The 20,687-nt window shown below is 42.9% G+C and overlaps 1 protein-coding gene across 1 annotated transcript in view; it reads left to right on the top strand.

Moving 5' to 3' along the window:
• Window positions 1-20,687, top strand: part of SMIM24 (small integral membrane protein 24) — a 235,993-nt gene that overhangs the window by 160,118 nt on the left and 55,188 nt on the right. The window contains exon 4 of the mRNA XM_069741840.1: window positions 5,169-5,301. Within this exon, the coding sequence (XP_069597941.1) occupies window positions 5,169-5,301 (133 nt within the window). The remainder of the gene's footprint in view (window positions 1-5,168; window positions 5,302-20,687) is intronic.

Raw genomic sequence — 20,687 nt, 5'->3', positions numbered from 1 at the left:
GCCCATCACAGTATTGGACAGCCAAGCTGTCAATTAAGACACAGACAGGTCAGCAGGACAGTTCCCTTAGAACAGGATAGCAATCAATCACTGAGAAGAGGAATCGTGCCATAATGTCACATCACACAGTAGCTCTTCAGGGGTACCATCTTCCTCTTACATTCTTTTCTCATTTTAGCTCAGAAGAGGCAATTTGCATATTATAGTTCCCAGAGGAACATTGCATGGCGAATAAGCCTCCTTACCTTGACAAGCCAGAGATGGTATATCACTCTCCATAAGGAGAAACGATACCCCTTAGACCCCAGTCCAGAGCCTCTCACCTACCCAAATCAGTTCTCATGCTTCGCACTGACGAGGGCCAACAGCCCGAAACACCGTGTCTGCGAATTGAGATATTGATTTGGCTTTTATCCTAAGTCATATTGCACGACTCGTTAAAGGGTTGATTGTGACTTGTAGGATCGCTACTTCCAACAGGTGGCGCTATAGAGTTTAAGTCCTCTTTTTCTCAGAAGAGGAAATTTGCATATTATATTTCCCAGAGGAGCATTGCATGGCGAATAAGCCTCCTTACCTTGACAAGCCAGAGATGGTATGTCACTCTCCATAAGGAGAAACGATACCCCTTAGACCCCAGTCCAGAGCCTCTCACCTAGCCAAATCAGTTCTCATGCTTCGCACTGACGAGGGCCAACAGCCCGAAACACCGTGTCTGCGAATTGAGATATTGATTTGGCTTTTATCCTAAGTCATATTGCACGACTCGTTAAAGGGTTGATTGTGACTTGTAGGATCGCTACTCCCAACAGGTGGCGCTATAGAGTTTAAGTCCTCTTTTTCTCAGAAGAGGCAATTTGCATATTATATTTCCCAGAGGAGCATTGCATGGCGAATAAGCCTCCTTACCTTGACAAGCCAGAGATGGTATGTCACTCTCCATAAGGAGAAACGATACCCCTTAGACCCCAGTCCAGAGCCTCTCACCTAGCCAAATCAGTTCTCATGCTTCGCACTGACGAGGGCCAACAGCCCGAAACACTGTGTCTGCAAATTGAGATATTGATTTGGCTTTTATCCTAAGTCATATTGCACGACTCGTTAAAGGGTTGATTGTGACTTGTAGGATCGCTACTTCCAACAGGTGGCGCTATAGAGTTTAAGTCCTCTTTTTCTCAGAAGAGGCAATTTGCATATCATTTTAGCTCATCAGTCATTGTGGGTTCGACGTTTCCCCAAGGATAACCCAAATTCAGTGCATTTTTGCTTTTTCTGCTATATCTGTGTCCACACAAAATCGACTTGGGTGTACTGGTTGGGAAGAATATCGGTGTTGGCATATTCAGTCCTGAAGGGTTCTTCCTGTTTTGACACTTCTGGAATACTTGGAGACCCAGTCACTGGGGATTTTAAGTTGACTCCTGATTCGATCTCTGCAGCACTCAAGAGCAGAATCGGCAATTCCAGTCTTCTCAACGGCACTGTAAGCTATCCTTCCTAATCTCCTGGGACTTCAATTTGGGGGTTTCTGCCAATCCTGTTGGAGACCTACTGTAGTCTTGGTGGGCTCTTCTGCTCTAGAGGAACAGGGCCACAACATATTCGGGTGCAACACACAGGGTAATGGTCCATCAGGTCTGACCTTAAAGATGACTGCATTGTCTGGGTGAATGTTCCTCGCAACCCAGTAGGGTACTGATTCCCAGTGGTGATCTAGCCTATTTTTGGGTCACTTGACCTGCACTAGCTCACAGTCTCCAGTCTGGAGCTGTTCACCCAAAGTTGGGGACCGGCCTGAATGTTTCACCTCCCAAAACTTTTGCTTGACCAAGCGCCTTACTGTCTGGACTCGGTGCTGGTGTTCTCAGATTCAGGTAAGTGAATCTGAATATATTCTTCAGGCATAGTGGTCACCTGCTACATCGTGTCCATCAAGCAGCAAATACTCTACTCATTGAATTCAACCCAGGTAATGGGTCTCTTAGAGACAATATCTTCATCGTCTTGCTGTCTCTCTTCTGGGGTTCGGAACTCCACGGTATGCTCCACGACAATGTGGTGCATTAGATTAACGGATGCCCCTCCTTCTTCTCTCCCATATATGGCCGCTTTAACTGCAGGTCTAGTATTCTGGCATGCATTCCACGGTGTGGCAGGGCATGTCAGAAGCAACTTTCCAGCTCCAGCCTCCCTTCACATTGGGCCATGGGGACAGGTAGTATGATGCTAGCAGAGGTCCCCTTGATACTACTCAGCTCACCTCGGATATCCAGTATTTACTGGTGTAGCCTAGTGGGCTCTGCATGTTTTGGCCCAGGGGTGGCCACTTCATGGCTGTGTACTACAACCATTTGGACAGGGGCTTCTCATTCCGAGACCCAACCTTCGGCTCCAACTTCAATAAAGCTTAGATCTGGATTCATGAGTAGACGCTCTTTTAAGGTCTGACTCAGATAGGGTCTTTTAGTCCAGCAACTAATTGGTCCCGCAGCTTCATCCAAGGGCCATCACTTCCTGCAATGCATTTAGATACTGAGCTACAGTGTCACTTTGCCCGTCGACTCGCCGACACAAACGCACGCGGAGGCGCCCTAAATTGGTAGTGTCAATCATAGTGTCTATGATTTTTATCACTTTTTCCACAGTGACATAGTCACTAGGCTGGCTGTACATGACTGCTGCAACTCTCCATCAAGGGTCAGGAGGGCTAACTCAGCCTGAACAGCGTGGGCCAGGGGGTACATGCACAGCATGCTCTTCAGTGTCTCTATCCAATCCCACAGTGATACACTGCTTCCCGGAACTTGGGGTGTTGTTGAGCATAGCCCCAGAGGTATATTTCCCCTGACGGACTCAGTCACGGACTGGCCTGCCATCTCGAATGTTGAATGTTGCATCCTGCTGACTATGCCAGATGTAAGCAGGTGACCGAATGCAATGCACAGAAGGCATGAGGCAGAAACAGTCAATGAACGGTTTAGTAGTTAGGTGACAGTTAATGATATCAATCAGTGTAAAACAGCAATAAACCATACAACAATACATTTATAATAACAAGGAAAGTAACTCGAGAGTAATACTAACGTTCTTTATACAAGGTGAGTATGTAACACCCCTGGTAACTGTTTGTTACAGTGGCATTGCTTTCCTCATGGGGAGAGAGATGTCATGCTTGGAAGCGAGGAAGGATCCCTTTAACAGGTATTCAGCACATACAACACCTTTCTAACTCCAGACCAGAAGGGGGAGCTCTACACCCGACTTCAGGAAAGCTACTCTCTCGGGAGGAGTCAGTTGCTAGGCAGTTACTAGGCAGTTGGTGAGAGGAAAGCAAAGTGTGAGGAAGGAAAGCTGGGGCCGTGCAGACGAATGATTCTGCAGCTCCTGGGAAGAAAAAAGAGAGCAGAGCAACTTGTAAGGAGACTGAAAGGAGGAAGGAACAAAAGTGAAGTGAAGAGCTGGAGAGAGAAGTTGCTACTGAACTTCCTCCATGCTGAGCGCAAATACCGGTATCCGCAAGACCGAGGTTGTGGGGGTAACTTCATTGTGGGGGTAATTTCATGCCCCATGGCAGAAACCGGTGGACAGCTAGATTTGACGTTACTTGTCCACCATTAACACCCGAGGACACAGTAACACATAGAGCCCGGGTCGTGATAGAGGCTCGAATTACCTGTCATGCGGGTTAGTGTTCTACCTAAAGGGAGACAGAGAGAACGTGAGGACCTTGTGTGAGGCCTAAGGCAGCAAGGGAATACAACAACTTTCAAGCCAGCCAGACCATACCAACACCTGTGATCCGGTACCCTGGACTGTGGCTGCTTTAAAACAAGTAAAGAGGTAAATAGACTGCAACCCTGTGTCCCCCGTTTCTTTTTACACCATTTACCACCTGTCCCTACTACATCGGGAGTCCAGGGGACCCAGCTATACCTGTGGGAAGTCATACCATCCCAGCTGCCATAACATCACCCCAGCGCACCCCTTTAAGCAGCATTGGTCATCCCTGACCAAATACCACAGGTGGCGTCACAAACTTTTATTATTCACCAATCCCTTTAAAGACTTTTCCCTTAACATGGGCGCCCAGGGCCATGGACCAGGTCACCGGCGCCTTGACACATCCCTTTAAGGATCGGACCCGGTACCGAGTACCCCACCGCCCTGGCGGGCGTTCCAAGTTCGCCCAATCCTGGGAGCTACCACATTAGCTCTTCCTGCAACAAGGGCCCTAGCGGTGTTCATCGGGCTTTCCCGCTAGGCTGCAAGTCCTCAACTCTATCAAAGAGCGTTGAGCCTCCTGTGCACCAAACGGCCCCCATCCCACCTGTTGTCCTAACCCAAGCCAACCCCTGTACATCCATTATGGTTGAAAGTGACAGCCCTGCTCACTCATGTCATCCTTCTATGACCACAGGCGTCCTGCTCTGGTCAACATCTCCTCGCAGATCTTTGGCTCTTGGCCAACGGTGGGCTTCTCCTAGGCCTGGGGCAGAGAGGACTGCAACTTGGCTGACGTGGATCGAGATTCTGGTCTTGACAGTTGCAGCCTGGACTATGGATCTTGACTGACATAGGTTGGGTCTCTGGATCTTGACCGATGTAATTGAGTCTTTGGGTTATCTGGGCCTTTTCTGGCGATGACCAGCGATCTGGTGGCACATGCTTTCCACTGTGGCCTGTCACACTACCTTAAGAATCATCTCTCGTCCCATGTCTGCACCACTACTCTTTTTGGCTCCAAATCCCCTGCGGTTTGGTGTGCGGCTTTTACATACAGTAACTCTGTCATGCAAGTTACCTGCAAGAACTGGCTCACCCTGCAATTCTTATGGTGCCATTTGGTTCTGCTTGGTTTCATCAAGCCAGCAGATGGCAGTCTTTGGTCACTAATGCCACTATCATGCAGGGGCTCTTCAAGGGTACCATCACTTCCTCTTACATATTTTCCAACAGGCTGTGCTATAGGAGTGAAAAAATGAACAAACAATACATGTCAAAAATGTGTAAAGTACAAAAAAAGCTAAAATTACAGTATGTATTTTTAAATTACATTAATACTTTAAAAAAGCCAAGTTTGATGCAGGCCTTTTTGCTTTTGCAACCTTTTCTCTAATCTACTTAATCCATCAATTTGCATACAAAATACTATTCTTTTTCTTTAACAGGTGAGCGTCAAGGTTCTTCCAGTTCAAGTTCTTCTGGATTTGAACCATGGTTGCTTGGTCTTACAGCCATGGTTGTATTTCTTTTCATTGTGTTCATCTTACTGATTATTAACAGAGTCTGGTGCAAGAAAAGGTATGTACTAAACCACTGCTTCTCAAACTGTGAGGCTTGCCCCACCAGTTAAGTGCCCTCTAACTGTAAAATCAGTTACAAAGTTACAAAAGTGTTTCTTTGACTGCAACAATCTCTGGTTCAGCAATATCATTGACTCATTTTGGACTTGTAATATTATACAGCGTACAAAAGACAAACGAAGGGCTCTCTCACACAAGCGTATAACACGGTCGAGAGCTATGCGATAAAGCATCGCATAGCACTCGGACTAGTGTTACTTTATGGGGCAGTTCTGATCTGCGATTATTTTCTCATTCCAAATCGGCATGAGAAAACAATGTCATGCTGCGATTGCATCCGAGAATCGGATCACCCTCACCAATACAAGTCTATGGGTGCGTGTGAAACATCGGACTGCACTCAAATGTCAAAAACAGTGAAGAACTATGCTTCAGCTGTCAGTTCAGTCATGCTGCGAAAACCAGGAGCGATTAGCTTAACATGATCTGCCATCAGTAAAGCCATGCTGTTTTGAGTCCTTGCCTTTCTTTGCTCTTTAACCCATTAAGGACCGAGTCACTTAATGTGAGGTTAATCACCAGGCCTGAGTATTCAAATCTAACCACTGTCACTTTATGAGGTTATAACTCTAGAACGTTTCAACGATTTTGAGATTGTTTTTCTATGACATATTGTACGTCTTGATAGTGGTACAATTTCTTTGACAAGGCTTGCGTTTGTTTGTGAAAAAATTATAAATTGGGCAAAAATGTTGAACATTTCACAATTTTAAACATTTTTTATTTTTCTGCCCTTAAATCAGAGTTATGTCACACAAAATAGTTAATAAATAACATTTCCCACATGCCTACTTTTCATCAGCACAATAAGGGTTAATAGTTGACCAGCGATTTCTATTTTTACCAGCAAAATTTACAAAAACCATTTTTTTAGGGACCACATCACATTTGAGGTGACTTTGAGGGGCCTATATGACCGAAAATACCCAAAAGGGACACCAGCCAAAAAATTGTACCCCTCAAGGTGTTCAGCACCACATTCAAGAAGTTTATTAACCCTTCAGGTGCTTCACGGGAACTGAAGCAATGTGGAAAGACAAAATGAACATTTATCTTTTTTTCACAAAATTTTTAATTAGGAACAAATTTTTTTGATATCCACAAGGGTATTAGTAGAAAATGAGCCCCAATATTTGTTGTGCCATTTCTCCTGAGTACGCCGATACACCATCTGTGGAGAAAGACCACTGTTTGGGCGCATGACAGGGCTCAGAATGAAAGGAGCACCTTTTGACTTTTTAAACATAAACTGGCTGGATTCGAGAGCGGACACCATATCACGTTTGGAGAGCCCCGGATGTGCCTAAACAGTGGAAACTAGAGATCAGCGAACTTGTTCGGAAAACTTTTGCCAATCTTAAATTCGGCATGAATGCCGCACATTCGGATTCATGTTCGGTTTCCTGAGCATTTTTACTCACTCATTTTTACTTCACAGTTTGGTAAATCATCGAGTTTCCACTAATGCTTTTGTATTCACTTTGTCTAGGATAGTGGTGTTGTATGATGAGCGGGGTAGGGGGCTGTGGACGTGTTTGATGAGGGGAGGGGGTGTGAAGAGGTTTGAGGAGCGGAGGACTGTTTTTTTTTTTTCTTAATTTAATTTGTGTACATTTTGGCAGCCAATCAGGGTGCAGAGACCATCCACAACTTCATGACACAAGGTCTTCTGTGATTGGCTGCCGAAGTCACATGTCTCTGTCCATATAAAAAGTGGACATCTTGTTTTTTTTGCTGTCACCATTTTCTCAGTGTCACAGTGCAGAGAAGCTACTCCTGTTACTGCTGCTGCTGCTGTAAGTGAACTTGTCAGTTAACTAGACAGGATCCTGTCCTGTGTGAAATTGATCTTCTAACCAGATTGTGCTAAAACTATGTTGCACTCTCAGGTTTCCCCATTTGCTAATCAAAATCGTTTGGCAAAAACAGTTGCAGTCATGAATAAATTAGAATATCATCCAAAAAATTAGAATATCATCAAAAAGTTAATTTATTTCAGTTCTTCAATACAAAAAGTGAAACTCGTATATTATATAGTCATTTCAAAAAGAGTGATCTATTTCAAGTGTTTAATTCTGTTAATGTTGATGATTATGGTTTACAGCCAATGAAAACCCCAAAATCATTATCTCAGTAACTTAGAATACTTTATAACACCAGGTTGAAAAATTATTTTAAAATCCAAAATGTTGGCCTACAGAAATGTATGTTGAGTGAATGCACACAATACTGAGTCGGGGCTCCTTTTGCATCAATTACTGCATCAATGTGGTGTGGCATGGAGGCGATCAGCCTGTAGCACTGCTGAGATGTTATGGAAGCCCAGGTTGCTTTGATAGCAGCCTTTAGCTCGTCTGCATTGTTGGGTCTGGTGTCTCTCATCTTCCTCCTGACAATACACCATATATTCTCTATGGGGTTAAAGTCAGGCAAGTTTGCTGGCCAATTAAGCACAGTGATGCTATTGTTTTTAAACCAGGCATTGGTACTTTTGGCAGTGTGGACAGGTGCCAAGTTCTGCTGGAGAATGAAATTTCCATATCCAAAAAGCTTGCCATCAGAGGGAAGCATGAAGTGCTCTAAAATTTCCTGGTAAATGGCTGCATTGGCTTTAGCACTGAAAAAAAATGATGTGGGGTCCCCCTATATTTTATAGCCAGAGAGGTTACGCAGACAGCTGCGGGCTGATATTCATAGCCTAGAGAGGGGCCATGGATATTGCTCCCCCTCCCCCGGCTACAAATACCAGTTCGCAGCCGCCCCAGAAATGGCGCATCTGTAATATGCGCCAATTCCGGCACTTAGCCCCTCTCTTCCTACTTCTGTGTAGTGGTGGGATATGGGGTAATAAGGGGTTAATGTCACCTTGCTATTGTAAGGTGACATTAAGCCGAGTTAATAACGGAGAGGCGTCAATAAGTCGCCTATCCATTATTAATCCAATAGTAAGAAAGGGTTAATAAAACACGCACACACACATTAGGAAAAAAGTATTTTAATATTCTTCATTTAACCATACTTACCATACTTCAGCGCTTGCAAAAAACGTTAAATAATAAACCGTACACTACCTATCCGCCGTAGTCCAATTAATAACGAGTGTCCCACAATGATATCCCCTATAGAACAGTGACATCGGGTGATGTCACTGCTCTATAGGACCCTCAGTGACACACTGACAGGAGACAATGGCTCCTGCAGTGCATCACTGAGGTTACTAAAGTTCAAAGTCTTACATTATGGCAATTGCTGCATGGGAAAATGTCTCACCCAGCAATGCCATAAGTCAGACTAGGGACTATTTTTTACAGTGGCGGAGGAGTACCTTCCTCCCGTCATTGTGTTTCTGGGGCCCCTGGAGAGCGGTCGCAACAGCTGTTGCTGCCGTTCTCCACGGGAGATCGTCGTGGGACACTCGTGGATTTCTGCGGACAGGGAGTATGTTGGTTGTTTGTTTTTTTCATATTTTTTACAGGTTGACACTGGCTTCGGGGATCAAAATGACAAGTAATGGTAAGTATGTAATCTATGTTTAATGTACTGTATATCTATATGTATGTCATGTATGTAATTTATGAATGTACTGTATGTAGTATGAATGTATGTAGTATGTATGTATGTAGTATGTATGTAGTATGTATGTAGTATGTATATAGTATGTATGTTGTATGTATGTAGCATGTATGTATGTATGTAGTATGTATATGGTATATATGTAGTATGTAAGTTGTATCTATGTAGTATGTATGTTGTATTTAGTGCGCATGTATGTAGTATGTATGTATGTAGTATGTATGGAGTATGTATCTATGTAGTATGTATGTATGTAGTATGGAGTATGTATGTAGTATGTATGTATGTATGTATTATATATGTAGTATGAAGACACAAAAGAGAATAGTAAAACCAAAAACACTCAGTTTGAAAAAATGTTGCAGTAATCCGCAAGTGCTAGTAAAAGATGTAAAAAACAGGGTATTTGGTTGATACGTTTTTTGCAAAAAATGTATACTAAGCTGCTCTACCAATCTTCACGGTATACCCTTATCAGAGCAGTCCTAACTAATGTATGCAATCCCTATCTGATGTATTTAAAAACCTGATCATCTGTATATAACCTGTGTGAACAGGGTTCAGAGAGGAAAAATCCATGTGTGCATACAGGGTAGAACAGCTTTTGTGCAGATAGCCCAAGAGGAGTGGTGGAACTCCCCAGTCTTGTAGACACAAGAGAACAATTATGGAAACAGGAACACATGGGCTACTTGCACAGTGAACAAGTCTGTATGATCATGTTCACACACCACCAAGAAACCTGAAGACACAAAAGAGAATAGTAAAACCAAAAACACTCAGTTTGAAAAAATGTTGCAGTAATCCGCAAGTGCTAGTAAAAGATGTAAAAAACAGGGTATTTGGTTGATACGTTTTTTGCAAAAAATGTATACTAAGCTGCTCTACCAATCTTCACGGTATACCCTTATCAGAGCAGTCCTAACTAATGTATGCAATCCCTATCTGATGTATTTAAAAACCTGATCATCTGTATATAACCTGTGTGAACAGGGTTCACTACTATATGTAGTATGTATGGAGTATGTATGAAGTATGTATGTAGTATGTATGTATGTAGTATGTATGTAGTAAGTATGGAGTATGTATGTATGTATGTAGTATGTATGTATGTATGTAGTATGTATGTATGTAGTATGTATGCAGTATGGAGTATGTATGTAGTATGTATGGAGTATTTTTTTTTTTCATTCAACACATTAGCCAGATGATGGGACTACTACTGTCCCATCATTGGCTAATTTGTCAATCACTGTCAGTGTAGCAGGCATCATCCGATGGGACTTGTAGTCCCATCGGACGATGCCTGCACACACGCAGAGAGCCCCGGCACACACGCACAGAGCCAGAGCAGCCAGCACAGAGCTACGGCAGCCCGCACAGAGCCACAGAAGCCCGCACAGAGCCCCGCCGCCTGCACAGAGCCCCGGCATACACGCACAGAACCCCACGGTCACGCACAGACACCGCCCGCACACACACACACGCAGTCTCCGCCCACGCACCGCCCACACTTCCTTATACTGCATAATTGCACTATAGGAACTTCCGATTCCAGTATCCGATATCACAAAAGTATCGGATCTCGGTATAGGAATTCCAAAACAGCGAATATCGGCCGATACCCGATACTTGCGGTATCGGAATGCTCAACACTATTCAGGAGTCCTATATACTCTATGGAGTACATATATCTGCGACTGGAAAATGTTTACTAAATGCTAAAAATGACCTGCCATTATAATTATCCAGGTCATTATGAGTTCTCAGACATGAAACATGTATCAGTTCTTTTTATTTAAGAGGTGAAAATAAAATCAAAAGTTTAAAAAAAAAAAAAAAATTGACTCAATTTTTCAGGATATGGGGCTCGGTGAGGGCTTATTTGCGTACTGAGCTGACGTTTTTATCAATATCATATTGGGATAAATACAATATTTTTATCGCCTGTATTGCATTTTATTGCAAAGTTGTGGCGACCAAAAAAAACGTTATTCTGACATTTCAAATTTTTTTTATTTGAACGCTGTTTTCCGATCAGATTAATTCTCTTTATATTTTGATATCTTGGGTATTTCTGAACCCGGTGATACCAAATATGTTTATTTATTTATTTTTTTAATTGCTTTATTTTGAAGGGGGTGATTTAAAGTTTTATATTTTTTCACATTTTTAAAAACTTTTTTGCATGTTTTACTTGTTTCCATAGTCTCCTTAGGAGACTTGAAGCTGCAATCTTCTGATCACTTTTGCTACACATAGAAGGGCTTCAGCAGATATGCTTATCTGCGGCGAATGCCGGCCACGGGGCTTATAGCAGATCAGCAATGTCAAACAGGGGTCTCCTGCAGACAACGGGTTATCATACCAACACATCGATGCCCTGCCACCATGTGACACGGGTGCCTATGGGCAGAGTTAGTGACGTGCTTCTGGAGCAATCATGTTAAATGCCACTGTCAGAGATTGACAGCAGCATTTAATGTTAACAGCCGCAAGTGGATCATGATTGTGAAAATTCAACATTTTGGGCTAAAGTAACATTTTTGTGGGAAAACGTGAAATGTTCATTTTTTCCGTTCACATTGCTATAGTTCCTGTGAAGCAACTAAAGGGTTAATAATCTTCTTGAATGTGATTTTGAGCAGTTTGAGTGCCATATAGGCCCCTCAAAGTCACTTTGAATGTGATGAGGTCCCTAAAACAATGGTTTTGTAAATTTTGTTGATTGAAAATTCAGAAATCGCTGGTCAACTTTTAACTTTGATCCCTCTGAGCCCCTACACAGAAATAATGTTCCCTCTGTACTTCCTTATAGTAATAATGTTCCCTCTGTACTTCCTTATAACTTCCTATGAAAAGTAATTCGCCTTGACCCCTTATAATAATAATAACCCTGAATTTAATTAGAATAATGCAAACACCCCCATACTTTCTGATAATAATAATGCCTCCTGTTCTTTCCCAATCATGATAATCACTCATTGTGCCTTCTTATCGAAATGACCCTCAGTGCCTCTTCATTGCAATAATGGAGGAGCATACATAGAAGTTAGGGAGTCCGATAGCAAAAGTTCTATCAGGGCACATGGGCACAGTCACAGAATGACATACCTCCCAACTTTTTAAGACACAAAGGGGAATATGTATTGCTGGACTCACAGTACACAATTTTTTTTTGCCCCTATTAAAGTTTTTTAGAGTTCTCTCCTGCTATGATACCCCTTCCATGGCCCCCATAGAGTATAATGTCCCAAAAATTGTCCTCATACAGAATGATGTTCTCACATTCCTTCACTTAAACAGTGTGATAGCTCAGAAAAATCACCGACTAAATTAGTGCCATATTTAGTGTATACAGTTGTCTTAAAAATAATCAAATGTAAATTTAAAATCTAATGAATAATGTGTATATGCCAATCCAATGTCCATAAAACAGCCATGCAGCTCAAGTAGTGGCAAAAAGAAACAATTTATATCATCCGAAAAAAGGAGCAGGACCCTATTAAAAATCTAGTCTTGTCCAAACCTTGGCATCAAACAAAATATTCAGTTTCCAATAGATATGAACAATGTCAAATCAAACTTTTACCCAATATTATTATGCTATATATACAAGTGCTTCTCACAAAATTAGAATATCATCAAAAAGTTAATTTATTTCAGTTCTTCAATACAAAAAGTAAAACTCATCTATTATAGAGAGTCATTACAAACAGAGTGATCTATTTCAATTGTTTATTTCTGTTAATGTTGATGATTATGGTTTACAGCCAATGAAAACCCAAAAAGCATTATATCAGTAAATTAGAATAATTAACAATAAAATCTACAAAGGCTTCCTAAGAGCTTAAAAAGGTCCCTTAGTCTGTTTCAGTAGGCTCCACAATCATGGGAAAGACTGCTGACTTGACAGATGTTCAGAAGGCAGTCATTGACACACTCCACAAGAAGGGTAAGCCACAAAAGGTCACTGCTAAAGAAGCTGGCTGCACTCTGTGAACATACTTTATAACACCAGCTTGAAAAAATGATTTTAAAATCCAAAATGTTGGCCTACTGAAATGTATGTTCAGTAAATGCACTCAATACTTGGCCGGCTCCTTTTGCATCAATTACTGCATCAATGCGGCGTGGCATGGAGGCGATCAGCCTGTGGCACTGCTGAGGTGTTATGGAAGCCCAGGTTGCTTTAATAGTAGCCTTCTGCTCTTCTGCATTGTTGGGTCTGGTGTCTCATCTTCCTCTTGACAAAACCCCATCCATGGGGGGCGTGGCTTAGGCGCAGGTGATGTAGGTTGCAAAATGTGCGAGCTCCTGAGGTAACCCTCTAATGCAACATATAACGCAATCTTTTTTGAAAATTTTTACTTCCATTCATATTTACTTTTATTCAGAAATGTATTGTACACATTTTGAGACATTTTTCGCTTTAATCGGATAATCCTAGGATTGTTTATCCTGTTTGGAAGATGACAGACTTAAAATGGCATCATCAAACGGCTTGTCCTTGTGAGTGACTAATTTTCTGAGGTAAAATAAACTACAGGACTACAATTTTTCTTTTTAAACATTGTGTTTTTTTATTTTTTAAATACATTTATGTGGATTTATGACATTTTTAAAACAATTCTTGCTTTTAGTGTTTTTTTTTTCTGGTTTACCTGTTTTACCTGCTGTGAGGTTGCTATGGTTACCTCAGTAACCTCTATTGCTCTGCTGAAGACATTGTGTTAATTTCAATTTTTAATTGAATTTGTACCAGGCACATCATCTTTGAGGGCCCTGTCACAGCCTGTCATAAGTGCTGGTGGTCCGGCATTTTTTTCTTTCAGTGACGTCACCGCTAATAGGGCGGTGTGACAGACTACCAAGAAACACCTCCCCCAACCTTCCTTAGGTGTGCCCCTACCCAATGGGGTTTTTTCGCCCCCTTTTGACTACGTTTGGACCAGGCACACAGGGGGGGTGAAGATTCTGTCAGGGACCGCTCCAGGCGCCATCTTCCTCCATCTCAGTGACATCACTGTTAATCGGGCGGTGTCACAAACTACAACGGATCACCTTCCTTGGGTGTGCTCCTACCCTACCGGGGGATGTCACCCCTTGTAACTGTATTTGCATATGGCACTCCGGGTGTGAAGCTTCTACCACGGACCGCTCCAGGCGCCATCTTCCTCTGCTTCATTGACGTCATCGCTGTCTGCGATATTCTTGTAAGTGCTCAAATTGCTTCAGATCCACTTAAGAAAACTTCCTTCAGGTTGCCCTTTGTGAAACGGGGGGTCTGGGATCTATTTTGCTTCTGCTTTCATTCGGCACATCGCCCAGGAAGATCCTGTCACGGACCACTGTTTCCATCGGTTCCCTGGCTTCTCCTCCTCTGGCAGTGATGTCACCGCTGACTGCGGCCATCTTCTGGAGGCTGCAGATTACAGCTGCTCTGTCTTTGCATAATATTCACTTATTGCTTGCTTGCATTTTTTCTTTCAGTGACGTCACTGCTAATAGGGCGGTGTGACAGACTACCAAGAAACACCTCTCCCAACCTTCCTTAGGTGTGCCCCTACCCAACGAGGTTTTTTTTGCCCCCTTTTGACTACGTTTGGACCTGGCACACAGGGGGGTGAAGATTCTGTCAGGGACCGCTCCAGGCGGCATCTTCCTCCATCTCAGTGACATCACTGTTAATCGGGCGGTGTCACAAACTACAACGGATCACCTTCCTTGGGTGTGCCCCTACCCTACTGGGGGGTTTCACCCCTTGTAAGGCTGTTTCACATTTGCGTTTTTTGCCGCTGCGTTTTAGCGCAAAAAAAACATGCGTTTTTTTTCTATACTTAACATTAAAAACGCATGCGTTTTTTTGCATGCGTTTTGCCGCGTTTTGCCGACGCATGCGTCGTTTCTATGCTTGCGTTTTGTTGCGGAAATGCAACATGTAGTAATTTCTAGAGGCTTTTTTTGCGGCAAAAAAACGTATTGCTGTCTATGTAAACGCATGCGTTTTTAAGCACATGCGTTTGCTTGCATTTTGAAATGCATGCGTTTCAATAGAAAAACACAAGAATACACACTGATAAGCCACCCCCCAACCCTAACCCTAAAGAGATCCTAACCCTAACCCTAAAGGGATCCTAACCCTAACCCTTGGGATTCTAACCCTAACCCTAGGGATCCTAACCCTAACCCTAACCCAAGGGATCCTAACCCTAACCCTAGGGATCCTAACCCTAACCCTAGGGATCCTAACCCTAACCTTAACCCTAGCTATTTCTGTTTATAGTGGGTTTTCTAGTTGATTTTGATGATTGGCAGCTGTCACACACTTCTCATCATGCGTTTCAAAAACAAAAACGCAGGAAAAAACGCATGTAAACGCGTCAAAACGCCGCGTTTTTTTACCACATGCAAAAATGCATGCGTCTAAAAAACGCAGCGTTTGCACGCGTTTACATGCCTTTTTTCACCACCTGCGTTTGCATTTAAAATGCTGCGTTTTTAAATGCAAATGTGAAACCAGCCTAACTGTATTTGCACATGGCACTCCGGGTGTGAAGCTTCTACCACGGACCGCTCCAGGCGCCATCTTCCTCTGCTTCAGTGACGTCATTGCTGCCTGCAATATTCTTGTAAGTGCTCAAATTGCTTCGGATCCACTTTAGAAAACTTCCTTCAGGTTGCCCTTTGTGAAACGGGGGTGTCTGGGATCTATTTTGCTTCTGCTTTCATTCGGCACATCGCCCAGGAAGATCCTGTCACAGACCGCTGTTTACATCGGTTCCCTGGCTTCTCCTCCTCTGGCAGTGACGTCACCGCTGACTGCGGCCATCTTCTGGAGGCTGCAGATTACAGCTGCTCTGTCTTTGCATAATATTCACTTATTGCTTGCTTGGTTTCATTGAGGGTGGGGACGGGGCTGGTATTTTTATTGCCTTTTAGCAGTTACTTTTAACCCCTTCACGACATGCGCCGTACTAGTACGGCGCATGCCGTGTCACCCCCTTTGATGTGGGCTCCGGCAGTGAGCCCACATCAAAGTCGCGACATGTCAGCTGTTTTGTACAGCTGACATGTGCGCGCAATAGCGGCGGGTGAAATCGCTATTCACCCGCCGCTATTAACCTGTTAAATGCCGCTGTCAAACGCAGACAGCGGCATTTAACCGGCGAAATGATGTCATCGCCGACCCCTGTCACATGATCGGGGTCGGCGATGCATCAGGAAGGTAACCATAGAGGTCCTTGAGACCTCTATGGTTACTGATGCCGGCCTGCTGTGAGCACCCCCCTGTGGTCGGCGCTCACAGCACACCTGCATTTCAGTTACATAGCAGCGATCTGATGATCGCTGCTATGTAGCAGAGCCGAACAGGCTATGCCAGCTTCTAGCCTCCCATGGAGGCTATTGAAGCATGGCACAAGTAAAAAAAATGTTTTTAAAAATATGAAAAAAATATAAAAAATATAAAAGTTTAAATCACCCCCCTTTCGCCCCATCCTAAATAAAACAATTAAAAAAAAAAAACCTACACGTATTTGGTATCGTCGCGTTCAGAATCGCCCGATCTATCAATAAAAAAAAGCATTAACCTGATCGCTAAACAGCGTAGCGAGAAAAAAATCCGAAACGGCAGAATTACGGTTTTTTTTTGGTCGCCGTGACATTGCATTAAAATGCAATAATGGGCGATCAAAAGAACGTATCTGCACCGAAATGGTATCATTAAAAACGTCAGCTCGGCACGCAAAAATTAAGCCCTCACCCGACCCCAGATCATGAAAAATGGAGACGCTTTGGGTATCGGAAAATGGCACTTTTTTTTTTAAGCAAAGTTTTGAATTTTTTTTCACCACTTGGATAAAAAATAACTTAGACATGTTAGATGTCTAGGAACTCGTAATGACCTAGAGAATCACAGTGGCAGGTTAGTTTTAGCATTTAATGAACCTAGCAAAAAAGCCAAACAAAAAACAAGTGTGGGATTGCACTTTTTTTGCAATTTCACCGCACTTGGAATTTTTTTCCCGTTTTCTAGTAAAAGACATGGTAAAACTAATGGTGTCGTTCAAAAGTACAACTCGTCTCGCAAAAAATAAGCCCTCACATGACCATAGTGACGGAAAAATAAAAAAGTTATGGCTCTGGGAAGGAGGGAAGTGAAAAATGAAAACGCAAAAACGAAAAAGGTCCACGACTTGAAGGGGTTAAAAAAGTGGGAGTTGGTTCTGATTAATATAATATTAATAATAATAATTATATAAAGCTTATAACAAATTTATATTGTATATTGATATATCTACCTATTTACATATTAGGTCACTTTTACCTGTATCTTATTAGGAGATAACATTTTAAAGTAAGCGGTTGGTAAAATATATAACAAGTTTCTATGTCATAACCTATACAATATCACATTGTTGTGGGACCTTGTCTTACCTTCAATCACTTTTTATAATACCGCTGGACACCATGAGTCATCTCACCTCTAAATTGCATATGGCTAAATCATCTGGTGGTTCTAGAGCTCAAAAACAAAATAAGGACCCACGGGCTAATCGTGGTTCTTCAAGGGACTCGGTTAATTTGCTGAGTCCAGTTAAGTCTCGTTCTCCTATTGAGAGAGATCTCTCACAGTCCTCTATCAAGGCCCTTTCTCATTCCGCATCCACGCCTAAAGCTTGCTTAGCAGAGCTCGGTGTGGAACTTCCCTCTTCATTCATTTCTATGGAGACCATGGACCTCTCTTCCTCTTCAAAGAGGAAGGGTCCCTCGAGTTGGGGGGGGGGGGGGGGGGGGAGCGCGGTCCTCCATTACCAATTGTTCGGAAGAGGATTCTACTAATTATTCTCCCAATCCTAGTCCAAAAAAGTCCAAACCAAGGACCGAGAAACCATCTGTGTCTTCCCTGTCTTCTTGTACCTTTCATGATGCAACGTCGCTTGAGGCGTGTATGGATACTCTGGTTGATAAACTTAGCACCAGATTGCGTTTTGATATAGATAACCAGACGAAAATATTTCAGGAGACTCTCAAGTTTTTCACTTCTCAGTTGGATAACCATGAAGTCAAACTGGGAGAATTGGAAAAGACACATGCACTGTCCCTAAAGGAAGTCTGACTCTAAGTCAGAGATTCGTCAGTTGAAACTTAAGTTGGCAGATCTAGAGGACAGATCCCATCGTAGCAACATTAAAATTAGAGGTATATCTGAAGATATCTCACCCATTAAGCTCCCTGAGTTTGTTAAGGGGATTTTTAGGAGGATTATTCCCAATCTTTCGGATATGGATCTCATTATAGATCGTATCCATCGTCTTCCTAAGCCTCCTTCTGTCCCTAAATACCTCCCTAGAGATGTTATCATGAAAATTCACTTTTATCATATTAAAGAGAAACTACAAAGCCTGGTCAAAATTAAAGGAGGATTCCCGGAACTCTATCACCATCTTAAAGGGAACCTGTCACCTGAATTTGGCGGGACTGGTTTTGGGTCATATGGGCGGAGTTTTCGGGTGTTTGATACACCCTTTCCTTACTCGCTGGCTGCATGCTGGCTGCAATATTGGATTGAAGTTCATTCTCTGTCCTCCGTAGTACATGCCTGCACAAGGCAAGATTGCTTTGCGCAGGCATGTACTACGGAGGACATAGAATGAACTTCAATCCAATATTGCAGCCAGCATGCAGCCAGCAGGTAAGGAAAGGGTGAATCAAACACCCGGAAACTCCGCCCATATGACCCAAAACCAGTCCCGCCAAATTCAGGTGACAGAGTCCCTTTAAGTTGTTTGCTGACCTGTCCAAAGTGACTATTGAGTGTCGGAGTTACTTTAGATCACTCACCTCCATGCTGAGAGAGAAAGGCCTTCTTTACAAGTGGGGTTTTCCTCTGAGGCTCATCTTTAATTATAGGGGGAAAAATGCAGTTTTTCTTACACCTGAGGAGGGTCCCCTATTTTTGAAATCCCACGGTGTTATTTTGTTATTTCTTCCGTTCCTGCATCTACTTCCACAGGTCCAGGCCATATCACTTAAGCTCAATTTGTCATTTTTGATTTGCGTACCTGGGTTTTCTAATATTGTTTGATATTGTGCTTCTATTATTAATTTGTTCAATCTTAAATATTTGTTATTGGTACTAATGAGGGTCTCCTTGGCCTTGCGCTGCACGGACTTTTCCCCACGGTACAAGAAGGAGAGCCATTTTCTTGGTTCCCCTCTAATGGTCTAGTAATGTAAAGTTTAAAGTTTGTACTTTTCTTTGTCTATTTAGTCTTGGTAGTGATTTCTTTTTCTTGTTACTTTCCAGCCGGTGATTGCCTACAAACGCCAATTATTTCTTTCTTTTTTTCTCTCATGGTGCTTACTTTGGTTACCTATAATGTGAGGGGTCTTAATAGCCCAAATAGACGCTTTTCCTTTCATAGGGAAATTAATAAATCTGTGGCGGATGTGGTGTGCCTGCAAGAGACTAAATTTAAGATACATAATCGTCCTGCATTTGCCCTTAACCCCTTTCTGCCATTAGACGTACTATTGCGTCCATGTGGGGTGGGCTTTACTTCCCAAGGACGCAATAGTACATCATATGCGATCGGCAGCGCTCACGGGGGGAGCGCCGCCGATCGCGGCCGGGTGTCAGCTGCCTATCGCAGCTGACATCCGGCACTATGTGCCAGGAGCGGTCAAAGACCGCTCCCGGCACATTAACCCCCGGCACACCGCGATCAAAGATGATCGCGATGTGCCGGCGGTGCAGGGAAGCTTCCCGCAGGGAGGGGGCTCCCTGCGGGCTTCCCTGAGCCCCCCGCAGCAACGCGATGTGATCGCGTTGCTGCGAGGGTCTTACCTCCCTCCCTCCCTGCTCCAGGCCCGGATCCAAGATGGCCGCGGATCCGGGTCCTGCAGGGAGGGAGGTGGCTTCACAGAGTCTGCTCAGAGCAGGCACTGTGAAGCAGCCTGCACTGCTCTCAGATCGGTGATCTGACAGAGTGCTGTGCAAACTGTCAGATCACCGATCTGTGATGTCCCCCCCTAGGACAAAGTAAAAAAGTAAAAAAAAAATTTTTTTGTGTAAAAAAAAATTAAAAAAAATATTCCAAAATAATGAAAAAAAAAAAATAATATTATTCCCATAAATACATTTCTTTATCTAAATAAAAAAAACAAAAACAATAAAAGTACACATATTTAGTATCGCCGCGTCCGTAACGGCCCAACGTATAAAACTGGCCCACTAGTTAACCCCTTCAGTAAACACCGTAAGAAAAAAAAAAAAAAAAACGAGGCAAAAAACAACGCTTTATTATCATACCGCCGAACAAAAAGTGGAATAACACGCGATCAAAAAGATGGATATAAATAACCATGGTACCGCTGAAAGCGTCATCTTGTCCCGCAAAAAACAAGCCGCCATACAGCATCATCAGCAAAAACATAAAAAAGTTATAGTTCTGAGAATAAAGCGATGCAAAAATAATTATTTTTTCCGTAAAATAGTTTTTATCGTATAAAAGCGCCAAAACATTAAAAAATGATATAAATGAGGTGTCGCTGTAATCGTACTGACCCGAAGAATAAAACTGCTTTATCAATTTTACCAAACGCGGAACGGTATAAACGCCTCCCCCAAAAGAAATTCATGAATAGCTGTTTTTTGGTCATTCTTCCTCACAAAAATCGGAATAAAAAGCGATCAAAAAATGTCATGTGCCTGAAAATGTTACCAATAAAATCGTCAACTCGTCC

Source organism: Ranitomeya imitator, chromosome 1 (genome assembly GCF_032444005.1).
Source record: "Ranitomeya imitator isolate aRanImi1 chromosome 1, aRanImi1.pri, whole genome shotgun sequence".
Classification (NCBI taxonomy): Eukaryota; Metazoa; Chordata; class Amphibia; order Anura; family Dendrobatidae; genus Ranitomeya; species Ranitomeya imitator.
The sequence above is the reverse complement of the archived record's forward strand: the minus strand, read 5'-3'. Positions and strand labels throughout refer to the sequence as shown.